The following is a 16,208-nucleotide window of genomic DNA, read 5'->3' as shown; positions in this document are numbered from 1 at the left end:
CCTCCGGACTGGCAAAAGTCCACAACTCAGCCCGCTTTTCTCTTCACCTTCTCTGTTTATTCCCTAGCCACCAGAGCCGTCCTCCGTGCAGTCCCTGGCTAGCAGGGCTGATTTTTAGGTTAATTCTTAGATCCTACCACCACTCAGGAATCTCCAAGCTGTCTGTGCCGTGCCGTCAGGATTGCCCAGGATCGCTGCCAGACTGCAGCTCCATCTGTCTCCTTTTTTGGTATTTTTCATGCAAATTCTTCTGCTACTTGGGGTGTAGTCTACCTCTATATCCTTCCCTTCAAGGTTCAGGTTTCCAGGATTATCTTCTGTGTCTGTGTTAATTGGCTTCCCTTTTCTTTGTTGAAAAGGGTCTGTGCAGTCTTTCTCCCTAGTCCGCCATGTTACCAGAACTCCAGGAATCATATTTTTAAAAGCAAGTTTGACACATTGAATTACCTCAAAGAGAGGTCCTTTCCAATACTCACGTTCTATGATTCTAAAAGGAAAAATGCCATTCTTTCTTACTGTATTTTGTGGAAAATATTTTCCATCTGCCTTCTTGTGAGCTTCCTTCTCATAAGGTACCATTTCTTTTGAAGATAGAGACCTTGAGCTCCTGTGCATGTGTCCTCTCTACATATGTACAGTGTGTACACATTTCCCATTTCTGTTAGAGAATGGGAGTTATATTCCAGCTTGGCTTTGGCCTAGCAAGGCCAGTAAGTGAAGAGCACTGGTATTTGCACAACTTAATTACCATTCTTTAAATATTTTTAGCCTTTGGATGTGTTTGTCCCACTAATGCATAGCCTTATTTCTCTGATGACATTATATCTTAAACTTAGCGCATCTTATTTTGGGAACTAATAAGCATGATAGGCAGGGAGCTGCAAAAGGCCTTCTCTCTACATATCCTTTCAAAACTTATTTCTGGCCTTGACTTTTTCAGCATCATCTGAAGAAGTTGGAGGGTCGACGCCTGGACTTTGATTATAAGAAGAAACGACAAGGCAAGATTCCAGATGAAGAGCTCCGTCAAGCTTTGGAGAAATTTGATGAGTCTAAAGAGATTGCTGAGTCAAGCATGTTCAATCTCCTAGAGATGGATGTAAGTGACTCTCCTGTGGTTTCTAATTAAATCTTGCCATTTCAGACAGAGGATTAATGGTTAAAGGGTGATATAATTAAAAATGCTACTATCTGATTACACTGTATGATGAGAACTTCAGTAGCAGTTGTTTGTTTTAAATTACTTGAGATGATAAAGTAGATTAAAAAAAATAGTAGTCTTTTCTGCATTCCTATAGTTTGATTGAACTAGATTTTTGTCCACTAATAGATCTTAAAGAATTGTTAACAGTTGTTGTTGTTGTTGTTATTATTGTTAAGTGCTGTTGAGTCATCTCCGACTCATAGCAACCTTATGTAGAGCAGAACTAAACACTTAGTAGGAGTCTTGCACCAGCCTCATGATCCTTGCTATATCTGAGCCCATAGTTGCAGCTACTGTGTCAATCCACCTCATTGAGGTGACCCTTCCCTTTTTTGTTGACCCTCCACTTTACCAAGCATGAAATCCTTCTCCAGGGAATAGTCCTTTCTGGCAACATGACCAAAGTAAGTGAGACAAAGTCTGGTCGTTCTTACTTCCAAGGAGCATTATGGATACACTTCGTCCAGGACAGATTTGTTAGTTCTTTTAGCAGTCAGTGGTATTTAGTATTCTTACCAAGACCACATCTCAAAAGCATCAACTCTTCTTCAGTCTTTCTTACTCATTGTCCAGCTTTCACATGCATATGAGACAATTGAAAATACTATGGCTTGGGGTGCACCTTAGTCTTCAGGGAGACTCTTTGATCTTCATCACTTGAAAGAGGTCTTTCAGAGCAGATTTGCCCAGTGCAGTATGACCTCTGATGTCTTGACAGTTGCTTTCATTGGTGTTGATTGTAGAACCAAGTAATATGAAGCTTTGACAACTTCCATCTTTCCTCCATTTATTGTGTTGCTGCTTATTGGTCCAGTTGTAAGGATTTTTATTTTCTTTATATTGAGGTGTAATCCATACTGCAGACTGTAGTCTTCTGTCTTCATCAGTAAGCACTTCAAGTCATCCTCACTTTCAGCAGGCAAAGTTGTATTGTCTGTATTACAGGTTGTTAATGAGTCTTCCTCCAATCCTGATGCCACGTTCTTCTTTATATAGTACAGCTTCTTGGATTATTTGCTCACCATACAGACTGAATGTTGTTGTTGTTGTTATGTGCTGTCGAGTCGGACCCGACTCATAGCGACCCCTTCTTGGGTTTCCGAGGCAGTATCACTACAGAAGTGAATTGCCCAACCTTCCTTCCAAGGAGTGGCTGGTGGGTTTGAACCATGAGCCTCCTGGTTAGCAGTCAAGTGCCTTAGGCACTATGCTACCAGAGCCCCCTACAGACTGAATGAATATGGTGAAAGGATGCAACCCTGACACACTCCCTTCTTGATTTTAAACCATGCAGATCCCTTGTTCTGTTTGAATGACAGCCTCCTGGTCTCTGTACAGGTTCCTCATGAGTACAATTAAGTGTTCTGGAATTCCCCTTCTTCTCAATGTTATCCATAATTTGTTATGATCCACACATCAAATGCTCTTGCGAAGCCAGTAAAACACAAGTAAACATCTTTCTGGTATTCTTTGCTTTCAGCCAAGATCCATCTGACATCAGCAATGATATCCCTCATTCCACGTCCTCTTCTGAATCCAGCTTGCTTTTCTGGAAGTTCTCTGTCAATATACTACTGCAACCGTTTTTGAATTATCTTCAGTAAGATTTTACTTGCATGTGATAGTAATGATACTGTTCAATAATTTCCACATTCTATGGGATCACCTTTCTTTGGAATGGGTACAAATATGGATCTTTTTCAGTCAGTTGGCCTGGTAACTGTCTTCCAAATCTCTTGGCATAAACAAGTAAATGCCTCCAGCGCGGCATTCATTTGTTGAAATATCTCAATGGGTATTCCGTCGGTTCCTGGAGGCTTGCTTTTCACTCATTCCTTCAGTGCAGCTTTGACTTCTTCCTTCAGTACCATTGGTTCTTGATCATACGCCACCTCCTGAAATGAATGAACAGCAACCAATTCTTTTTGATCAGTGATTCTATATATTCCTTCCATCTTCTTTTGATATTTCTTGCATCATTCAATATATTGCCCATAGAATCTTTCAGTATTTTACTCAAGGCTGGAGTTTTTTCTTCAGTTCTTTCATCTTGAGAAATGCTAAGCATATCCTTCCATTTTGGTTTTCTAACTCCAGATCTTTGCACATTTCATTATAATTGACTTTGTCTTCTTGAGTTGCTCTTTGAAATCTTTTTCGTTCAGCTCTTTTATCTTGTCATTTCTTCCATTTGCTTTAGCTACTCTCTGTTCAAGGGCAAGTTTCAGAGTCTCTTCTGACATCCATTTTGGTCTTTTCTTCCCTTTCTTTCTTTTTAATGACCTTTTGCTTTCTTCATGGATTATGTTCTTGATATTATCCCACAATTCCTCTGGTTTTGGTCATTGGTGTTCAGTGCATCAAATCTATTCTTTAGATGGTCTCTAAATTCAGGAGAGATATAAGCAAGGTCATATTTTGGTTCTCATGGACTTGTTTTAATTGTCTTCAGCTTCAAATTGAACTTGCATTTGAGCAGTTGATGGTCTGTTTCACAATCAGCTCCTGGCCTTGTTTGGCTGAAGATATTGTGCTTATCCATTGCATCTTTCCACAGATGTAGTCTATCTGGTTCTTGTGTACTCCATCTGGTGAAGTCCACATGTATAGCCGCCGTTTGTGTTGTTGAAAGAAGTATTTGCAATGAATAAGTCATTGGTCTTGCAAAATTGTATCATGTGATCCCCAGCATTATTGATTCTAGTCTACAGTTTTTGCATTCCATTCACCACTGATAATCAACACATCTTGATTGCATGTTTGGTCAACTTCAGATTCCAGAAGTTGGTAAAAATCTTCAATTTCCTTATCTTTGGCTTTGGTGGTTGATGCATAAATTTGAATAATAGTAGTAACTGATGTTCCTTGTAAAACCAAAAACCAACCTACTGCCATCAAATCAAATCTGACTCATAGCAACCCCTCCTTGGGTTTCCAAGACAGTATCACTATAGAAGTAGATTGCCCAACCTTCCTTCCGAGGAATGGCTGGTGGGTTTGAACCACTAGCCTTCTGGTTAGCAGTCACATGCCTTAGGCACTATACCACCAGAGCTCCCCTACATCACCAGAGCTCCCAGTGTTCCTTGTAGGCATATGGATATTATCCTGTCACTGACACCATTGTACTTCAGGATAGATGTTGATACTTTCTTTGTGATGAGGGATGCCATGACATTCCTCTTCAGTTTGTCATTCCTAGGCTAGTATAGGGAGCTCTGGTAGCATAGTGGCTAAGACACTTGCCTTCTAACCAGACGGCTGGCAGTTCAAACCCACCGGCCACTCCTCGGAAGGAAGGTTGGGCAATTCTACTCCGTAGTGATACTGCCTCGGAAACCCAAGGAGGGGTCTCTATGAGTCGGGTTTGACTCAATGGCACATAACAACAACAACAACAACAACAGTATAGTAGGTCATATGATTGATTCAGAATGGCCCAAAACAGTCCATTTCAGCTCACTAATGCCTAGGGTATCAGTCTTTATGTGTTCCATTTCATTTTTTACAACTTTCAGTTTTCCTAGATTCATATTTGGTGCATTCCATGTTCTGATTATTAGTGGATGTTTGCAGCTGTTTCTTCTCATCTTGACTTGTGCTACATCAGCAAATGCAGGTCCTGAAAGCTTTACTCTATCCACATCATTAGGGTTGGCACTCCTCTGAGAAGGCAGCTCTTCCCAGGTCATATTTTGAGTACCTTCTGACCTGAGGGGCTCATTTTCCAGCACTATATTGGACAGTGTCTCAGGGCTATTCATAAAGTTTTCCAGTAATATATCAGCCAGTGTTTCACTGCTATTCATAAGGTCTTACCTGGCCAATTCTTTGAGAAGTGGATAGCGTCTTCCTTCTTCTGCATCTGTCTTAGCATGTTACCAGTAATGGTAATTTAGAGAATGTTTCTGATGACCCAGGTAAAAATCTAAAAGCCTAAATAAGCACTCTGTGGAAATACAGGACAGATTGATGGTGAGATAATATCAACTAAAATACATCCAGAATGGAGTACCCAACATAGAATAAGGTGTTCTGTATTCTGAAGTGAAGTTGACATTATCTTTCAAAACGTAATTTCTATTGAGATTAATTATAATAGCATACAACTTACATTTTGTGCATAGATTTGATAGCTCAAAAGCTGCTGTCTCATTTCCACAGAACTAAATTATTATTTATGACTTCAGAAGTTACATTCTTTTGAGTTCTTTAAGCTTCAAAGCCATAAGGACGATTTCTCCTTCCACTCACATGGAGTCCCTGGGTCATACAAACAGTTAACATGATTGGCTGCTAACCAAAAGGTTGGAGGTTTGATTCTACCCAGAGGTGCCTTGGAAGAAAAGCCTGGTGATCCTTCTTTGAAAAATCAGCCCTTGAAAACTTGTGGAGCATAGTTCTACTCTGATACCATTGCTTTGGAGTCAACTCCACAGCAACTGTGTTTTTTGGTTGTTTTTAAATCACAGAAGCAATGAGAAGACCTGCTAACCAGCTTTCCTATTCTTGCTAATCCCTGCCTCTCTACTCTCACATCAGTTGCTGAATAGTTTCTGCCAAGGTGTTTATATGGACTGAAGAAGAATTGACGTGTTTGAATTATGGTGTTAGCAGAAAATGTTGAATATACTACAGACTGCCAGAATGAACTAACCTGTCCTGGACAAAGTATACCCAGAATGCTCCTTAGACAGATGGTGACACTTTGTCTTATGCACTTTGGACATATTATCAGGAGAGAACATTACCTGGACAAGGGTCATACTTGGTAAAATAGGTCAGTGAGAAAGAGGAAGACCTTCAGTGAAATGGATTGACCCAGTGGCTGCAACAATGGGCTCAAGCATATCAACGATTGTGAGGATGGTACAGGATTGGGCTGTGTTTCATTCTGTTGTACGTAGGGTTGCTATTAGTCAGAATTGACTCAACAGCACCTCAAAGTAACAACAATGTATCTATTGCTTAACTGGTTTGATACTCATTGGTGGTATGCAAGACATGTTAAACATATCAAGACTTTCCTATCACCCAGAGACATGGTTGGGGTTGTGGATGTGTGAGTGTAAATGTGTATTTATTGACCATCTTGTTTTCACCTAACTACTCAAAAGGAATACTATATGCATGAGAAGTGACCTGAATTACAGTGTTCCTTTCCTACATCTTGGGGCTTAACCACCCTCAAACTCGTGGGACAGAATTGGCTCTGTTAACTTTGAAGCTACTACTCAGCTAGATCACAGCATGTGACACAAAATCAAGAGTAACCAATGATATTTATTATATCAGAGCTGGAGATAACCCAAGATGTCACCTGATCCAAACTCCATACATTACAGCAGGGCTCAGTGAAGACAAGATTTTCCCATCCTATCCTCTCCCTCCCATGGTGTGAGAAATCAATATTCACTCTTTAAAAAAAAAACAAAAAACTTATTAATGGCACTGATATTACCTTAGAGGGTTATCTTAGTGGTTCATTGATAGAATTTTCCCCTTCCATGTAGGAGGCCTAGATTTGATTCCCATCTCATATACCTCATGCACAGCCACCATCCATCTGTCAGTGGTTTGTATGTTGCTATGATGGTGAAAGGGTTTTAGCCGAGCTTCTGTGACAGACTAGGAAGAAAGGCCTGGTGATACACTTCTGAAAATTAGCCATTGAAAGCCTCCTCCCAAAATCCAACTAGTTATCTTCCCCAATCTATATGGATATAAAGTTCCAGTACAGTGCAAGAAAATAAAAATCTGAACTTGCATCTGCAAAAACAAAATAAAACAAAAATAAACACTATGAGCATTACAACATGAGGATGATGCAGAACTGGGCAGCATTTCACAGTATTTTATTTCATTGTGCATGAGGTGACCATGAGTCAGGGACCAACTCAATGACAATAACAGTATTAACTTTGGATGACAGAAGTGGGGAGCAAAGAGTCAAGCCCTTTGGTCAGTGCAACTTCTTCCTATATAAAATCAATAAAAGCAGCCAATGCCTAGTCAAAAGCATGAAATTATTTAATGATGGTTACATGATATGCATAAGGATTCTTAATAATGTTGCTTCTCCTCATGGTACTGGAGTTTCTAAGCATAAGGATACTCGCTTGCTTATTCTTACTCAATTTGGAGAACTCTGCCTCAGCCTGGCTCACCACATGGTTAGTGACATCTCCAAGCAGTGGATTGTGTGTCCGGGGCAGCTCTGCCCTATGTAATGGGCAGTAGTGGTTGTATAAGGGCAGTGACCTGGTCATTGAGCATGTTTCCCCCATCAATCTGCAGATTGAACAGGTGAGCCAGCTCTCCGCACTTGTCCAAGCCCAGCTGGAATACCACAAGCAAGCAGTCCAGATTCTGCAGCAAGTCACTGTCCGGCTGGAAGAAAGGTACTTTGTAATTTCCTGCATTTTATGTTTGCATGGCCTTGCTGCATACAATGATGTGTAAAGAAACGGAAACTGTGGACTCTATTTGGAGACAAACTTTCCCTAAAATTTCTTCTAATCCTAGACAGGCACTTTGTGGGTTGTCAGTCTTGTTTTTGTTTTTAGTTTTTTTGGTGCTTGTTCTGTTGAGTCTTGGGTTTATGAGAGGTTGATACTCGAATTCTATTTGCCTGCCACAGACGGGACATCAGGATACTAATGATAATGGATATGATTTGCTGAGCAGATATTCTGGTTGGCTACTGAATGTCAGACCTTAAAACAGCCCTATGAGATAAGTATCCTTAGCCTTACTTAACAGATAAGCAAATTGAGGCTCAGGGAGGTTGAGGAACTAGCCCAGGGTTACACAGTGGTGGAACTGGAATTCATAATCAAGCATATCTGATTTGAAATCCTCAATCTCTTTGCACCTGTGTTTCTCTGAGTAGTGGTGAATTCTCCATCAGAGCTACTTCCATATGCCTGGCCCACCTCCTCAGATACAGCCTGCAGTGGGGCTATGGTCATTTTCTCTGTGAATGAGGCTCCATGGAGTTGTGTGGGCTCAACTTGCACAGCCATATTGAGCCAGATTAAATAGGATGATTTTGCTAAACGTGTATCTATCAAAGGATCATTGGAACAGCCTTTGTTCTCAGATCAGGGCCACATTAGACTCTTACAGCTGATGAGATGGCTAAATGCATAATGAAGGCTCCAATCATGTTATGCAGGACCATTGGAGACCTCCTTACCTGCTTTCATCTAGCCACCCTCTCTGTCTTCTCACCATGTTCCTTGACTAGTGCTTTGATTGTGAATCTTCATGCCATGCACCCTTGTGGAAATGTGTGCAGCTCTTTGAAGCCTCTGGAAAGATTTAACACCATCCACTTAAAAATACTGAAGAGATGATATGTCTGTGTGACATCTTGTGAACATGAAGCAGCCATTTTTTTTTTTTTTTTAGCCTTGAAAATAAGTTCAAAGTCAGTAACATTCTACAGCCACCATTCCTAAACTCTCCCCACCCTTGCAAATCAGTTGTATACTTGGCTTAAGGAAAACCTCACACTGTGGCATATGTTTATGAGGTATGCAGAAGACGTTTCTTGGTCATACCTTTCTATCTTCCTCCTGTCTTTCCTTGTTCATTGCCCCATTCCAGTGTCTCACACTACTCAGTACTCAGAGCACATAGTGGTTCCTTCTCCTTCCAGAACTTCTCTCCATGCTCTGCATGGAATGGCTTTCCTTTGCATGTTCATCTGGAAACCACTTTTACATGGCTTTCACCCCTTCTTTAATCTGTTCTTCAGCTTCCCCACGGAGAGGTGGCCTTCCCCTCCACCTCTTTGTTCCTGTAGCACTTGGTACATGTCTCTGCAACAGCATTTATTTCAATGTATCATAATCAGTTTAGGTTCCCGCTTCCCTGCAGACCATAAGCTGCTTGAGGGCAAAAATTGTGTCTTATTCATCATGGTATACCTGGCACCTAGGAGCTCTGGTAGCATAGTGGCTAGAGCACTTGACTGCTAACCAGAAGGCTGGCGGTTCAAACCCACCAGCCACTCCTCAGAAGGAAGGTTGGGCAATCCTACTTCCGTAGTGATACTGCCTCGGAAACCCAAGGAGGGGTCGCTATGAGTCGGGGTTGACTCGACGGCACATAACAACAACAACAACAACAACAACATACCTGGCACCTAGCACAGTGTATATTTGCATAATGAGCACTGAATAAATGGAGGAAGTGAGGGGTTGAGAGAAAGAATGAAGTCAAAGAGAGTATGATCATAAAAGGATGTCACCAGAAGCACAGACATACATGCCTAAGAATCCCCATACTCTGTAATAGCAGACTGGCAGGTGACTCAAGGATCTCCTGGATTTAATTGCTTTTCTTTTCACTCCTTAATTGGCTATGTAATTTTTTTTTTCTTTTTCTTTTCTTTGCAGAATAAGACAAGCTTCATCTCAACCTAGACGGGAATATCAGCCTAAACCACGAATGAGCCTAGAATTCCAATCTGGGGACACTGGTCAGCCCAATGGTGGCCTCTCCCACACAGGCACTCCCAAACCTGCAGGTAAGCTATGTCAGCTTGTAACTCCATGACTCCTTTCCAGAAGTTCTAGGATCAGTTCAATCAGGCTGCATAAGAAGTATATGGCAATGTATTTCTTACAGGATTCTTTTGTGAGATGGAAACTTTTAAAGGGATCCTTTCTCTTTATCTCATTGCTCTTTTCTTTGCCTCCCGTTTCCCTCTTCTCTCTCTCAAACTCTATTTGTAGCCAGTCATCAGCACACACCAACCTAACACATTTGATTGTAATTCTCCTTTTTGGTTGTAAATCACCTTAACATGTCAGTTTGGTCTGGAGAGCTATTTTATATTTTCTGTTTTTGCTCTCAGTGAATTCTGCATGCAGGAGAGTGCATGCCTTGGGCACGTATGTGTCAACATACTCATACACAACCAGCTCACCACCTCCAGGAATGTGTTGAGTCTGATTTTTTGAGTCACAGGAACATGTGTGTTAGCAGATGACTATGTCTTGAATCTCAACCCCTGCTAGGTCTCCTCTCCACCACCACCCCATGGTTCTCTGTGCTATGAGACCGAGGTAGATACAATAAAAGCTAAAATTTACTTTCTGTCATGAATATTGATACATACATAAGCATGAGTTCTTTCAGTAAGAACCATCCTTCCCCTCCCCCTGCACCTAAATTAGAGGAAAGCCTATGGTCGGATATTTTAAATCTTAACATTGGCTTGATTGAAGAAGTAGAAACCATTTTGTATTGCTTTCAAAGATTCATAGCCTGCTCCTATTTCCATTTATCCCCCGTGCTTACTGTCCTCCTACAGTAGGCAGGTTTTTAAAGATTCTCTCAGGAGACTCCGAAGAGGAAAAGTGAGGTCTGTCCTGAGTGCTCACTGTGGCCATCCAGAGCATCCAGCCTGCAGCATGAACAGCAGCGGCTTTTTGAAGTCAGCTGGCTGCAAACCTAGTCACCTAAGTTATGTATAACTGTGTTCCTCCCATCCAGCAACCAAGAACATATTTACTTTTCATGTAGAGATGTATCAATTTTCTGCTTTCTTTAAGCCCCACCCCACCCCACCCACCAAAAAAAAAAAAAAAAATTTACACTGTTTCTTTCCAAAGCCATCTAGATGGCCTGGGAACTATATATACTTGTCTGAGTCTGTATACATATGTATCTGTATACTGTGTTAACAGAGTGATCATTTTCAATAATCATCCAGTTTCCATCAGACTGATTCTGACTACCAAGTGCGACAAAGTAGAACTGTGCTTCATAGGGTTTTCAAGGGCTAATTTTTCAGAAGTACATCACCAGGCTGTTCTTCTTAGGTGCCTGTAGTGAAAGCAAATCTCTAACCTTTTGGTTAACAGCCAGTTACATTAATGCTTTGTACCATGTAGGGACTCCTCATTATAAATAGAACTCTTTTTAAGATAGAATTTCATATCTTAATATGTTATGACTTAATATCATATATTAATAATATATCTTAATATTTTAAGGTACGATTTCATATTATTTTAATGTTGTTGTTGTTATGTGCCATTGAGTCAGACCAGACTCATAGCAACCCTTCCTTGGGTTTCTGAGGCGATATCTCTATGGAAGTAGATTGCCCAACTTTCCTTCTGAGGAGTGGCTAGTGGGTTTGAACTGCCAGCCTTCTGGTTAGCAGTCAAATGCCTTAGGCATTATTTTTTTAAACCATAGCTCCATTACACTCCTCATACAGGCAACCTTTTACCAAGTGTAAATTATATAATTTTTAACAAAATCTCATTTAATAGCCTCGACAGTCCTGTAGTAAGTTCTGCTGTTACTGCAAATTTTAGACAAAGAACCTAAAACAGAGGATGAAGTGTCTTGTTCAAGGACACAAACAGTAATAACTTGAACCTAGTGTTTTATATTGTTTTGTTTTCACTATATTACAACCACTTTCCAGAGCCTGGAATGATTATTTCTTCAACAGATTATTGCTTTCAAAGATACGTAGCCTGCTCCTATTTCCATTTATCCCCCGTGATTACTGTCATCCTACAGTAGGCTAGTTTTTAAAGATTCTTTCTTCAGAAGATTATTTCTTCTGAACTGTTATTCTTGGGTGCAAAGCATCTTTCATGTAATTGCTGTATTGTTTCAAACATGCAGATGTTTTAAAGTGCAAACATGAAAGGGTTCTGACCATGCAGAATCATTAATCTAAATCTTTACTATAAACTCTGAAGCCATTGGGGCTCCCACTTCTGGGTATCGTTAGAAAGCTTGCTCAACTCCTGTACATAGCATGAGGACAGATGTTATTTTTCATCCTGAAAATGGAAACAGGAATACCCAACAACTGCCGGCAATCTGAGAAAGCTTCTGAAGACTGTTAGATGGAAGGCAGATCTTGGGACCTAGTAGCAAGAGGAAGCTGCAGGAGGAAGAGGAGTGAGAGGGAGGAAAGAAGAGGAACAGCTAGCCAGGTGGGTGCAACTGGTAGTACATACTATAGTGTTAAATACCCTGTCATTTGTGTTTTTCTCTCTCCCTCTTATTCCCAGGTGCCCCAATGGATCAGCCCTGCTGCCGAGCTCTGTACGACTTTGAACCTGAAAATGAAGGGGAATTGGGTTTCAAAGAGGGTGATATCATCACACTCACCAACCAAATTGATGAGAACTGGTATGAGGGGATGCTTCATGGCCAGTCAGGCTTCTTCCCCATCAATTATGTGGAAATTCTGGTTGCCCTGCCCCATTAGGATGATATGCTGGCTGGCTCACCTCCTCTTGACCCAGATAGTTAAGTTCAACCACTGCTTTGGTAATGCTGCTTACAACACATCCCAAGTGCAGGCCGCAGTGGTCCAGGTCATCAAGCCCCACCAAGTCTCTCTGGTTGACTTGTACAGTCTCACAAGGGTCATGGTGATAGATGATAACTTCTTAGCCTGGTGGGCATAGCATGTGCTTTTTAAACACCATTTGAGGCCAGCCAGTAGTCACAGACTGCTGTTGACCCAGTTCTCAGGAGGCAGTGGCTTCTTAGAAAATGAACATAAGCCACATCACAGAATACCCATCCTCCTGAATATATTGTCTGTCATCTTGGGGCCATCTTGGGGTCTCAGGTTCACCATTATAAGAGGAGAAAGTCCTTGCTTTCACATTGCCCCCTCCTAAACATGTGAGTCCCAGCATTGTCAAAGAAAGCCTCCCTCACCAGCAAATTGTCTTCTGGTTTGAATGAGTAGTCTCTTGCTGTATCAGTAGAAAAATGTTGAGTGTGGTCTCAAAGCCTGCTCAGAGAACCATAACCTGTGTTTCAAATCCTCCATCCCTCATGTAAGCCTCTTTCTAAGGTACAGCCAGTTTTTCTTGCATTCCTGCTGTTAATGGGATGGGAAGTCCCTTTTTATTTCTAAGTAAAATGATTAGCAATCAGCATATTCTGGGAGGAGCTGGAAAGAGGAAATTATTCCTTATGAGGACTTGGGAAGAGATCTGGATTCTAAACTTCAGTTTCTTTCTCTGTAGAAACATTTCTGAAGCTTACAGGGAAGGGGAACCATCTCTTCACTTCAGTTGTATTTATTTATTGAGTGTTTCATGAATCCATTTGGCATAGAGACACAAGGAAAAAACAAAACACTAGAAACCATTTTCACACTAATTCATAGACCAAGAAACAGTAAATGTTTTCCTTTCCACTTTTAGCTTGTGTTCTTTGAACATCATTTGTGCATATTCTGCCCTCAATGAGGACCAAATAAAGATAACTTTTGTGCTTAGCAGTTTAAGATGTGTAGCTGCAGATGCAAAACTCTTCCCCAATACAGTCATTATTTTTATTTCTGTCCCTTCTACCCCATCTTCATTCATTTTGTATACAGTGCTGTGTGTATACCTATCAGTATTTTCTTTCATATCAGTCATTAAAGTCCTGTTAGTTACCCAGAGTTCTATTTATCTAGCTGTACAGACTCTCTCAGAGGTTAATGTGCTGCTTCAGATGTGCTACCTGCGGTAGTGGATCATGTGGAGTGAAAGGCAAACCTTAACTGCTTATTGTATACACTCTTACCATGGGAAGCATCGCTGTTTCCAATAAATATTGCTGAAGACAGAACCAAAAGCTCTAATCCTTTATTTTGTGTCAGTTCTTTGGGTTCGATGATAGGTTTTAGGGCTGTTGCAGTCTCTGTTGATTTTAATGCAATCAAACCAGTCCTGGGTTCCAACCCCAGATTTATCTCCCTGTAAGAGGTGATGGTTTTGTCATCAAGAAGTGAGCTATCCTGGACACTCGTAACTTCTTGGTAAGCCTTGGAAGGAGGAAAATTTGAGAGAAAGAATAAGAAAGTGGGAAGAGGAGGTCTTCTAGGAGAAAATGCATGAGATACCATCAATGGTGATGTCATCAGAAGAATAAAATGTTCAGAGAAGCAAATAAAATTTATCATTTCAACTAGTCTTTTGTTTTCTTTCATGCTTGAACAAAGAGAAATAGACATGCAAATATAATTTGGACAAAATCCATCATTCTTTTCTCTCTATATATGGGGGGTTGGGAAAGCAGGGATGTGAAATAGATATTTTCTGAGCTTGGAAAATAAGCGTGTTCTTTATTCATTGGGTGCCTGTTGAATTCTGTTACACTAAGGCCAGTAGTCACCACTCATCTCTCAGTTTGTTGTACCGTGGTGGCTTGTGTGTTGCTGTGAGGCTGGAGGCTATGCTACCAGTATATCAAATACCAGCAGGGTCACACATGCTGGACAGGTTCCAGTGGAGCTTCCAGACTAAGACAAACTTGGAAGAAGGAAGGGGATATCCACTTCTCAAAGAATTTTCTCAAGCTGAAGGAACTGAAGAAAAAGTTCAAACCTCGAGTTACAGTATTAAAAGAGTCTATGGCTAAAATATTGACTGATGCAGCAAACATCGAAAGAAGATGGAAGGAATACACAGAGTCACAGTACCAAAAAGAATCAGTCAATGTTCATCTATTTCAGGAGGTGGCATGATATCAAAAACCAATGGTATTGAAGGAAGAAGTTGAAGCTGCACTGAAGGAATTGGTGAAAAACAAGGTTCCAGGAATTGGTGGAATACCCCTGGAGAGGTTTCAACAAGTTATGCCACTCTGGAGGCACTTACTCATCCATGCCAAGAAATTTGAAAGACTACCTGGCCAACTGACTGGAAGAGATCCATATTTGTATCCATTCCAAAGAAAGGTGATCCCACAGAATGTGGAAATTATAGAACAATACTATTAATATCACACTCCAGTAAAATCTTGCTGAAGATAATTCTAAAACAATGGCAGCAGTATATTGACAGGGAACTTCCAAAAATGCAAGCTGAATTCAGAAGAGGACATGGAACAAGGGCTGTTATTGCTGGTATCAGATGGATCTTGGCTCAAAGCAAAGAATACCAGAAAGATGTTTACTCAAGTTTTATTGATTATGTAAAAGCATTTGACTGTGTAGATCATAACAAATTATGGATAACATCGAGAAGAGTGGGAATTCCAGAACACTTAATTGTGCTCACGAGGAGCCTGTATATAGACCAGGAGGCTGTCATTCGAACAAAACAAAGGTATACTGCATGGTTTAAAATCAGGAAGACAGTGTCAAGGTTGTATCCTTTGACCATTCTTACTCAATCTGTATGCTCAGCAAATAACCTGAGAAACTGGACTATATTAAGAAGAACATGGCATCCGGATTGGAGGAAGACTCATTAACAATGTGCGATATGCAGACAACACAACCTTGCTTGCTGAAAGTGAAGATGATTAAAGCACTTATTGATGAAGATTAAAGACTACAGTATGGATTACACCTCAACATAAAGAAAATAAAAAGCTTTGCAGTGGAACCAATAAGCAGCATCATGATAAATGGAGAAAAGATTGAAGCTGTCCAAGATTTCATATTACTTGGATCCACAATCAACACTAATGGAAGCATCAGTCAAGAAATCAGACATTGTATTGCACTGAACAAATGTGTTGTAAAAGACCTCTTTCACCTATTGAAGAGCAAAGATATCTCTTTGGAGACCAAGATACACCTAACCCAAGCCATGATATTTTGAATAGCCTCATAAGCATGTGAAAAGTGGGCAGTGGATAAGGAGGACCAAGGTTGATGCTTTTGAGTTGTGGTGTTGGTGAATAGTACTGAAAGTACCATGGACTGCCAGAAGAGCTAACAAATCTGTCCTGCAAGAAATGCAGCCAGAGTGCTCGTTGGAAACAAGAATGGCCAGACTTCATCTGACCTACTTTGGTCATGTTGTCAGAAAGGACCATTTCCTGGAAAAGGATATCATGCTAGGTAAACTGGAGGGTCAGTGAAAAAGGGGAAGGCCTACAACAAGATGAATTGACATAGTGACTGCAATAATGGGCTCAGGTATAGCAAGTATTGTGAGGCTGGCGCAGGACCAGGCAGTGTTTTGTTCTGTTTTAGATAGTCACAATGAGTCAGAGCCAA

At 40.8% G+C, this 16,208-nt stretch overlaps 1 protein-coding gene across 1 annotated transcript in view; it reads left to right on the top strand.

The window, feature by feature from the left end:
* Positions 1 to 12,458, top strand: part of SH3GL2 (SH3 domain containing GRB2 like 2, endophilin A1) — an 89,170-nt gene extending 76,712 nt beyond the window's left edge. Inside the window, exons 5-8 of the mRNA XM_007954239.2 lie at positions 941 to 1,099; positions 7,502 to 7,605; positions 9,610 to 9,740; positions 12,259 to 12,458. Coding sequence (XP_007952430.1) covers positions 941 to 1,099; positions 7,502 to 7,605; positions 9,610 to 9,740; positions 12,259 to 12,458 — 594 coding nt within the window. The remainder of the gene's footprint in view (positions 1 to 940; positions 1,100 to 7,501; positions 7,606 to 9,609; positions 9,741 to 12,258) is intronic.
* Positions 12,459 to 16,208: the final 3,750 nt, after the last annotated feature.

The sequence above is a fragment of the Orycteropus afer genome, unplaced genomic scaffold (assembly GCF_000298275.1).
Source record: "Orycteropus afer afer isolate SDZICR_OR568_19922 unplaced genomic scaffold, OryAfe1.0 scaffold00450, whole genome shotgun sequence".
Taxonomy (NCBI): domain Eukaryota; kingdom Metazoa; phylum Chordata; class Mammalia; order Tubulidentata; family Orycteropodidae; genus Orycteropus; species Orycteropus afer.
Note: the sequence above shows the minus strand (reverse complement) of the source record. Positions and strands in the feature narration are given on the sequence as shown.